The sequence below is a fragment of the Aplidium turbinatum genome, chromosome 13 (genome assembly GCF_918807975.1).
Source record: "Aplidium turbinatum chromosome 13, kaAplTurb1.1, whole genome shotgun sequence".
Taxonomy (NCBI): Eukaryota; Metazoa; Chordata; class Ascidiacea; order Aplousobranchia; family Polyclinidae; genus Aplidium; species Aplidium turbinatum.
In genome coordinates, this window is record NC_137484.1 from 23,408,885 (window position 1) to 23,419,329 (window position 10,445).

The window sequence follows — 10,445 nt, forward strand, 5'->3', positions numbered from 1 at the left end:
GCGTGGTCTGCGTGAACTGAATGACGAATCAATTCAATGGCTGCTTGACACCTGCCCAAGCGTCTAGACCGTGTCGCCGCCACTGCCCAACAGTGGTAAAGGCAGAGCCCCTGGAGTAGCGAAGAAGGTTCAAACGAAGAAGAAGAATCGACAATATTGTTCTTGTTGCAATATGGAAACAGCTTCCTGTGTTCAGTAACAACTTGCAAAAAAAACTGAAGTTGGTCCTCATCTTTAATTAAGAGTTTGTTAAAATCCTGGATTACAGCAACTCCTCTATCTGCTGAAAGTCCCTTCACTATGTGTAAAGCTTGTATAAATGCACCATCTTCAGTCCAATGAGCAGGATCCTTTGAAAGTATGGCTTAATCTACACCCTGCAGCTGAAGAAGCCGTTTTGAATTGGAGGCGCAAAACTGTTCTAGAGTCTACACCCTTATTGTCAAGAAATCTACTTTGACGCTTAGTCACCTTGGTGGACGTTCTGCTGTTTCATCTAACATGGTTATTAGCTTTTTACTTTCCACAGACAATATAGAGTTAAACCATCTCTTCAGACAGATACCATAAATGCAGACCAAGTTTTTTACTAGTTGCAGCAGAAATAGTTGTATGCGGATAATTAAGAAGTTGATCCATGAGTCCGAAATCATTTAGTGGTTCTTCTATATAACATTGGGTGATGTTATCCAATATCCATGGTTTCAGATGAATCGCACAGAAAAGGTGGCTAATTCTCAAATGCCTTGTGCTTCTTTCTTTAACGTATTAAACTGATGACAAAACATCCAAATTTTGTTGGCATTAATCGCCTTCGCCATCCAGCGAGCGCGATGCATGGTACCTGGAGCTTGAAAGCGGATTCCACGCTCAGGAGTTTCTCCAAGGAATATGACAAAAACAGGGGCATTTTAGCTACGTATGAATGCAAAAAATTTTAGGAACACTTCTTTTGTTTATTGCTTTACCAGTTTTACAGGTTAGTTTATGAACTTTGTTTATTGAATAGCTTGGGCCACAATACTTGTTCAGCGCTCTTTTGTGCTAGAATACCCAAAACAGGGTTTTTCTAAATTGCTGCTTTTCTACTCAAGATAGGCACAATCATTGTTCAGAAAGCAGATAGGAAATCATCTTTTTTGCATCTTTTGACACATCTCTAGCTCAAGCAGTTTTTATGATATGCAGATTTAGTATTTTGGATGAGGGCGCAAAACTTTAGGGGGGAGGGCCACTCCTAAATCAATTTCAAATTCCAAAATTTTTTCAAGAGTTATTTTTTCTGACAACCTCACCATTTAAAAAGGTGTCCTAAGCAAAATTCAATAAAATTTTTTTTTTTTGCCAAATAAGAGACACCCTACTCCTTATGCAAAGCAGACCGTGCTTTTGAGATGAACGGTACCTTTTTAGTGTTGCTTTTTAGTACATAAACTGTTCAACAATAAGCCTATGCTACATTGATCCATTATATAATATAATGCCTACAAAACAATAACGCAGACTTTAGAGTTATTTGCATACATTATATGTAATAAAACTACATCCAATCCTTGACAAATAAACAAGCTTTGACAGACCCAACGCATACTACATAATATATAGTATGCGTTGGGTCTGTCTAAGCTTGTTTATCTGTCAAACCATTTTGAATAAAAAGATTCATTGTAACAGAAGAACTGTATATTTTTTGTATATTTATATCATATACTAACAATATACAGCCAAAATAATGGGAACAGCTGACTCGAAGACTATATGTCCCTTCGCTGCTTCCTGTCGTCTGTTGTATCGCATCTGTGATCGCAGTGTACTGTATGATATCGCAATAGGCACAAATAAAAACACGAGCATTATTATTATTGTAGTTCTTCTGTTACAAGGAATCTTTTTGTCCAAAATGGTTTGAAATGCAAGGAAAAAATTGGTAGGTCTTCATGCATAATGTTGTTATTTTTAAGTTAAGAAGAGTAAAACTTTCTACCAGTTTTAGAAGTTGAATACTTAATAAGCCATTAATTTTATTTCTGATTCTAAATCTCCTTGAAAAGACCTTTCCAATGATATATCACTTGTCTATGTCGGTGGTACCCGCATCGAGCTATGCAAGATCAAAAATTGTGTTTCGCATCACTGAACACAAAGACTACTCCTAATCAACTGAGGGTTAAAGGTCAAAGGTCACAATTGATGTGGTTGGTGATTGTTGCTATGATTTAGTTATTGTATGAACAACAATGTCTGAAAACAACATTGGTTGCAGATGCATACAAGCAAAGATACGTTAACTCAAAGTTTCACATTTGAACCAGAAGCTGATTGTTCCGCTTGAATGATCACAAAAGTAGCCATGTTCAAATGGCTGCAACTTATGTTCTGGTTGACCGATTTTCAAAATATTTAGTTTTTTGTGATCAGGAAAGAAAGTTCTACAAATATGGTAAGTATGAACAAAATCTGAGAGGGTGGGTGACAGGTCCTGGATCAGTTGACATGGAATGACCCAAACGGCAGAAGTGCGGTTGCTGCTAAGCCATATAATGGTGAATATTCCGCTCTAACGTTAGTCTAAGCCAAAAAGTGTAAAACTTTTTTCCAGAAAATTCAAGCCACTACTTAGAGCAGTACTTCCCAACCTTTTTGTTGTCACGGACCTCTTTAGACAAATTATTAATTCTATGGACCCCTACCTAAATTTTGTCTGAAACTCAATTAACATACTATTGACTAATTGTAATAATTATGCTACTCAACTACTGTACTGTGTCATATTGCATTGCCGCTATGACTCCTGCGGCAAATATCAGGTTAAACAGTTGCTCAAATAAGAAAATGAATGAATTGTTCAAAAAATGTCAGTAGTATTTGAATATTAATTATTAAGGTGACCCAAAGTGCCATGCCGAAACTTTTTTAACGTAAGCAAATTTAATGAGAGAAATGAAAGTAAAAAGATTGCTTTTCGTTTTTTTCTCTCCAAAATTCATCAAGGTAATCACGGACCCCCAAATGCTTTCTCACGGATCCCCAAGCGGGTCCGCGGACCCCAGGTTGCGAACCACTGACTTGGAGTCAAAAGATAGATCTACAAATTTTTTCTGAGATTTGCAAGAGAGGTGCTCGGTACTTTATTTTTGCATTGCAAATGGGTTCTGGATCCAATCTAAATTGGTATTGTCCAATTCTAGATAAAAATACTTTTTAAACTCTTTCAATTCAGTCTTGATAAGTGTCGGTAACCAGAAGCTTAATAACGTATGATTCCACGCCATTGTTAGCCAAAAACTTTTCAGTAAATGAGAATATTCCATATAAATCATTTTCAATCTTTTGTTTCTAGATATTTAATTTTTTGATGAACGCTCCAACTTTAGATTTCAATGTAAAAAGTTAGATGTTTTCTTATTGGAAAGACAAATTAAATTCGTTCCCCTATTTCAAGCAAACCTGATAAATAGCATAATTTGAAAAGCCTTTCCAAAAACGTCTTTACAAAAACGGCGGACAAAGTCTAAACTTTTTTCCGTTGGAAAAATCACAACTTAATTTTTTAAGACTAATAACTTTTTAAAGCATTAGGTTTAGTTTTGAAATCCACGTTTACAATGCAGCAAAGAAGGTTTTAAACTCCTGTTCCATATTTCACTATATCAATTTACAAAATACGAGTAGCCTATTGAGTGCACGACTCTTAATAAAGTTAATAACTTTCACAGCATCTTGCACATAAGTGTTAATATGCAGTGCTTACGCACGTCTGGCACGGACACAACTTCAAATGGTATAATACAAACAGATCAGGTTGAAATAATAGCCTACGTAAAATAATAACTTTGAAACCATTTATACAAATCTACTGCAAGCGTCAAATCTGACAACCCTGTAATCTGTATTAGTAACTTCTGGACTGGCAGTAACTTTCAGACTGCGTATACGCGGTCCAGAAGTTACGATAACTTTCAGACCGCAGTAACTCCTGGACCGTTACACCGGTAACCAATTTAACACTGGAGTCCACCATAACAGAGGCTTTTTTTTCGGGTGTTGTGACGATTCACATCTTGAACGGTATAAAAGTCACCAAAAGGAGGCGAAAATGAGGGATAGCCAATGATGCTACAATCACTTTAATCAAACATTAGGGGATTGATTAATTATACAATAATATATCTCTAGACAAGCCATGTAATACTAAAATTTGTAAAGTGGCTACGGGCCGGATGATTTTCCTTGGCGGGCCAAAATCCGACCCACGAGCCATAGGTTGTCGACCCCTAGTATAAATTATAATATATAAAATGGTCGTTTGACCACTCAGCATGCGACAACTCAGCAAATTCTTCAACTTAGCAAGTACATTTCACTTTCAGCTACAGAACTGTCAAATCAGAAAATGAGATTTACGTGCTCAGTTAGACTGACTTGCTTGATCATCGCTTGCTAAACTAAATTTTCTGACTTGACATGCCAGGTTTCGACTTGCTTAGTTTCATCATCTGCCAACTTCGTCTTCAGCCACTTGCTAAAATGTAGCTCGCTCAATTCACAACTTCTGACTTGTAGGAGACTCATGTAAAATGGTGTCTGACGTTTTTTTTTGTAAATAGTTGTTCGTAAAACAATTGTTTGTAAACAACTGTTCGTAAAATTAATTCTTCGTAAAGCATTTCTTCGAGCATGCAATTGATCGTAATACTAATTATTCAACGGAAAACAGTTACAATTCTATACGAACAATTAATTAGGGTAGCGTATATGCTAGAGATGCGCTAGTTGTGACGTGCTGTAGACAAGCAGACAGAGTGTAGAGTCCCTGATTCAGAATGGCAGCAAAAAACGAAAACCAAAACTTTTGTATGGTGGCCAGCTTTATTACAAAGATTATAGTGCACTTAACGCACAACTTGGGCAAGAAACTACTTATTGGAAATTTGAGCATTTTCAAAGGAAATGTTCTGCACGAGTAACAGCAGGGGTGCCGAAACAATTTTTGACGGGGGGGGGGCAGGATTATGAAAAAGAGCACTTTTGTTGCTGAAAGGCCAATTTTTTTAAAACTTTTAAGATAAGATATAGCGATAATGCTCATCAATCAGCTCACTATTGAGTATTGATACAAGTGTCCGTATACAAAGAAGGACATCATGCTATGTTATAATGATGTAACCTAATGTGTTGCAGAATTTGTGCTGTGAATATTATTTTGAGTTTTTGATTGAAAGCTTTTGATTAACGATTTCAAAAATATTGTCATTGTTGAATATCTCGAAAACTAGAGCCAATTCGAAAAAACTAAGTGCATTTTCGGAATCAGGGGCCTTGAAATACTTTAAAATGACTCTCACCTTTATTTGTGCCAAAATTTTTTTGTTGGCCTGTGTTATAATTAGGCTAAAAGCGGATAGCAGAAATTGTTATATTGCAAAATGTGTAGTAGCTTACAAGACGTTAAAAGGGCACCACTGCCCCCCTGTCCCTCCATGATGCTCCCCCCTGCCCCCCGCTTCCAGCACCCCTGAGTAACAACTGAACAATTATTATTATTATTAACAATTATTATTATTATTATGACTGCTCATTAGGGTGGGGTGAACCAAAAATTTTGCTTTGTCTCGTTGATATTTCTTGTGGAACAACATAAAACGACTAGAAACCGAATTTGAGGAAATTTTGACCTTGGGAACCTACCCACTTTTTGGGTTGAAAATTCTGCCTTTTTCGAAAAATATGCGAAACATGCTTATGAAAATAGAACTTTAAAGACACTTTTTTTGGCTAGATCTTCAATATACTATTTTGCATTGCACTAATACTGACTTGGACTAGCTTCTAGTACAAGTTTTTTTTAGGTTTTGAGATTCGATTGCTTTAATTTTTTTGCAAAAACATGCAATTTTTTCCAAAAATTGAATTGCCTACCATTGCATTTTAAAATCAGTTTTGGGAATATAAAATGATAGACATGCAAAATCAACTGGATTCAACAGTCACTAATTCAATTGTAACACAAATATACTAGCACTTGATTTTAGTGTTAACAGTATCTACAAATGTGCTTGGCTGTAGTGCGCCTTTGTGTCTGCAACAGGAATCAGATTCCTGGAAGCTATACCAGCACGGATGAATCCATGTCTTCTATCAAACCCACACACTTTGTGCGATGCATCAGTCACCAATTTCACAATTCTGTCTACTGATTGCGAGTGGTTTGAATAGCTTTTCACTTCTATTTTGCTTTCACGACATGAGATGATGTCATCAGATGTAATTGTGGTTGTGAAGATAGGTTCATAACATAAATATACGGTGATGTCGGAATAATGGTTGGCCTCATAATTTATCGTTGGAACAACAAACTTCCGAACGGATCTATCACCAATATTTGCCTCATTGCGAATTTTCAATATAGCCATGACTGCATTTTTTCGAACTTCTCTGGAGTCGTCAGCAAGCATTGCTATTATCACATTTTCAAAGTGTGCTGCGGTCGTAGAAGTAACTACACTCCGTGCTGGGGAGCAGAGTGCGAGCGCCTCTACCAATCTTTTGTTAGCTCTTCAGATGGTCAAACAACACCCTCAGCCGCCAAGGCTCTTCTGGAAAGACTCGATGCAAAAAGAAAAGAACGCTGGACAGAGACCATCCAATCTCTCGCACTCAAGCCGTACAGCGTGGAGCACACTCAATAGCCTAACCTTACGGGACGATCAAGACAATCACCCCGACAATGTCCCATTCCTGCTAATAAGATTGCATCGCAGGTAATAAAAAATGGGAGATATAAGCCGTGTGACCGTACCTCCAATCGCTTTGTTACCAAAGAAGTGACAAAGCTTTGGAAGATCAACACACCCAACCAGGAGAGCATTTCTAGCTCCTTCTCACGGAGCGAATTCAATGCTGCCCTCAAGCACCTAAAACCTGGTAAGGCCCCTGGTCCAGGTAGGATATGTCCAGAGCTTATCGTGCAAGCTGGTTATGTTCTAAAGTCCTGGTTATGCGATTTCCTGTCGTCCTGCCTGCGCCGCCTCAAGATTCCTAAAGTATGGAGAAGATCTCTGGTCGTCGCAATCTCTAAGCCAAACAAACCACTAGACGATGCAAAGAGCTATCGCCCCATCTCCTAGCTCTGCATCCCTTTCAAGATCCTTGAGAGACTGATCTACGCCCGTGTCGAACCAATAATCGACCCACTGCTTCCCAAAGAACAAGCTGGTTTCCGACACGGAAGGTCAATTGTAGACCAAGTCACACTACTAACTCAGGATATTGAGGAGAATTTCTCGGCATAAAAGAAAGCGGGGGCTGTTTTTATCGACCTAACAGCAGCCTATGACACTGTTTGGCACCGTGGCCTAGTCTACAAGCTACTCCGCCTACTCCCTGACAGGCACATGGTCAAAATGATCATGGAACTCATCCACAACAGGAGTTTTACCCTTACCACCGGAAGCGGAAAACCAAGTAGACTGTGGCGACGCAAAAACGGTGTCCAACAGGGATCAGTCCTGGCTCCCCTTCTTTTCAACGTCTATACGCACGACCTACCATCAACAACATCTGACAAATATGCATATGCTGATGACTTGGCCATCTTGTACTCTGCGAAAGACTGGCAATCATTACAAACGACGTTGAGCCAAGACATGACGACCATATCTGGATACCTTCATCAATAGAAACTGAAACTCAGCGAAAGTAAAGCTGTGACGGCAGCCTTCCATCTCAACAACAGGTAGGCAAAACGTGACCTGAAAGTGACCGTTAACGGCAAAATTCTGCCGCCCTGCCCAGAACCAACATACATTGGGGTTACACTTGACAGGTCACTCACATACCATTTACAGTCACTGTGCAAAAAGCTGACATCTCGCGTCGCCCTGCTGAGATGTCTGGTAGGCAAAACTTGGGGTGCAGGTGCTGACACCTTGCGCACTGCAACCCTGGCTCTGGTTCATTCCACTGCTGAATACTGCGCCCCTGCCTGGTGCCGCAGTACCCACACCCGCTTCATCGACAGCCCAATCAACGACGCATTGCGAACTGTTACTGAAGACTGAATGCCTGCGCCCAACTCCAACAGAGGAGCCTACTTACCAATCCTTGCAGGCATCCAACCTGCTGAGCTCCGCCGAAAGGGAGCCATCATACACCTGGCTCGCCTGGCAGGGGATCCTAACCACTTGCTCCATGCAAAACTCAACATCTCACCTCAGGAATCTCCATGGCAACTAAAGTCAAGACACCCCTTTGTGCCAGCTGCTGTTGAATTACTATACATCCATTCAGCGATCATGCCATCAGCGCAGCACACTTCATGGAAGATACTTGGAAAGCAGCGTGGAGCGCCACCGACACCAAACTACATGGTTTTATACCCCACCCGGTGGCGCGCCCCCCTGGTATGGATCTGCTTCGGCCGACTTGGGTCAAGCTCAACAGAATCCGAACCGGAGTCGGTCGCTTCCATTCCAACATGCACGAGTGAGGTCTGGCTCCCTCATCGGCCTGCAAATGCGGCGCGAAGGAACAAACTGCTGACCATGTCGTTCTCGAATGTCCCATCTACAAGGCACCAAATGGAACGCATGGCATAGCAACGCTGGACGAAGCTACACTCACCTGGCTCTCCACCACATGCCCTGAAATTTGATCTAGTCTCAAACGAAAGAAGAAGACCGTCTCTATCAAATTGTCAGACAATCACGTAAGGGTAAACGACTATTCGACGCAAAAACTATTGACTGCGGGAATTATTGGCCTATACAAAACTAGATACTGTAACTTTTGACTTTGGTAAATTTTTAGAAAAAATCCAAGATTTTTACACTTTTATGATTCATTTCCCTACTTTATTTTGCATCTATTGGCCCCATATTGGGAAAAACACAAGAGTAAACTAATAGTTTTAGGTATAAAAGAAATATTACAATATTATATCAACTTTAAATAATGCGAAAAAAACTTTGAAATTTTAGGGATTTTTTGAAATATTATGAAATTTCAACTCAAAAAGTGGGTAGGTTCCTGTTGTCAAAAATCGCTGAAATTTTTTGTGTGATGTTTTCTCAAACCTCCACAAGAAATATCTGCGAGAGAATGCTCAAATCCAAAATTAGTACTTTTTCACCCCACCCTACTGCTCATCCACATCAATATTGGAACTGGCAAATTCAATTCACAACACTTTTCATTAGGTTGTCATTCATTACTACATGTGTGCTTCTCTCTGTTTTTGTTTTATTTTTTGCTATTTGTTTTTTTGGGTTTTGTGGCCGTGCTAACTACTGATATACAGCCTACTACATAATTTTTCATTCAGGCATGTTTTAAACCTTTCAAGGTTTTGCCACCTTTTCCCGTTCGTTAACGTGCTGGTAGGTTTATATCGATTTTTGTAGTTAGAATCTTTTTCGTCCCGGACGCGTTAATGACAAAAAATAAAATGATTGAATGATTGGAAATTGTTCACAAACAATTGACCTATCATCTGTTAACGAACAATTCACTAGGCCTATATAACGACCAATTGGTGTAACATACGAAAAAATGATTTATGAAGAATTGTTTTACAAAGAATGAATTTTACGAACAACTGTTTACAAACAATTGTTTTACGAACAACTGTTTAAGAACAATTCACCTATATTATAACCATATAAAATACCCTGGATTGTGGTTTATGGATTGGCGTCGAGTTTGGAGTCAATATTTCCAAAAACTTTGAAGCAGGAGTGAAGTTACAAACTTCGGAGTAGAAACAAGAGTCAGAAAATGAGACTCCGTATACCCCAGGTTCAAAAGCTACGCCGACCTGTTTTGTGTATGCTCCTCAGTCCCTGTTTATAAACTTCTAGTTATTTTTACTGAAGGAAATTCTACTTACTAAAGAGAGGTGGAGGTGGGATTCTAGAGGTCAAGAATCTCATCACGCTGTCAGTCTTTGGCATTGCCAATAAACCACCATCGCCAGTGCATCGATTGTTTCCCGTGGATCTAGTTCTAACTACACTAGTTGAAAAGAAGTATTCCTTTTTCCCAAAACGTTGCCAGGTTTGCCCTTTGCTAAAGGATGGGTCTTGCAAAACAACCAAAAGAAGAAGCCAAAACATATCTCAAATTGTCTACATTTTAAGTGCCTGAAATCATCTGTTAAAGCATTTTTTCACACAAAATGATTAAAAAAAAACAGTGTGATTTAGTCCAGAATGCGGTGAGACATTACCCACAACGTTGTGAAAAGATGAAAACATAAGCCAATAGGCAAAAATACAAAATTAAGGCTCGCCTGTCAGCAAACTCTTGTATTCCCAATTGCCACACAAGATTATGAATTTTAAACAATGATGCAACAAACATGACATTAAAAAGGGGTGCAACCTAGTTCGTACCTTGAACAGTTCGGACCCTCAGTTTGTACCCTGAAAAGATCGAGAGAAAAAATT

The 10,445-nt window shown here is 39.2% G+C and overlaps 1 protein-coding gene across 1 annotated transcript in view; it reads right to left on the minus strand.

The window, feature by feature from the left end:
* The window catches only part of LOC145781798 (uncharacterized), a 28,329-nt gene extending 18,184 nt beyond the window's left edge, over positions 1-10,145 (minus strand). The window contains exon 1 of the mRNA XM_082593468.1: positions 9,887-10,145. Within this exon, the coding sequence (XP_082449594.1) occupies positions 9,887-10,112 (226 nt within the window). The 5' untranslated portion in view covers positions 10,113-10,145. The remainder of the gene's footprint in view (positions 1-9,886) is intronic.
* Positions 10,146-10,445: the final 300 nt, after the last annotated feature.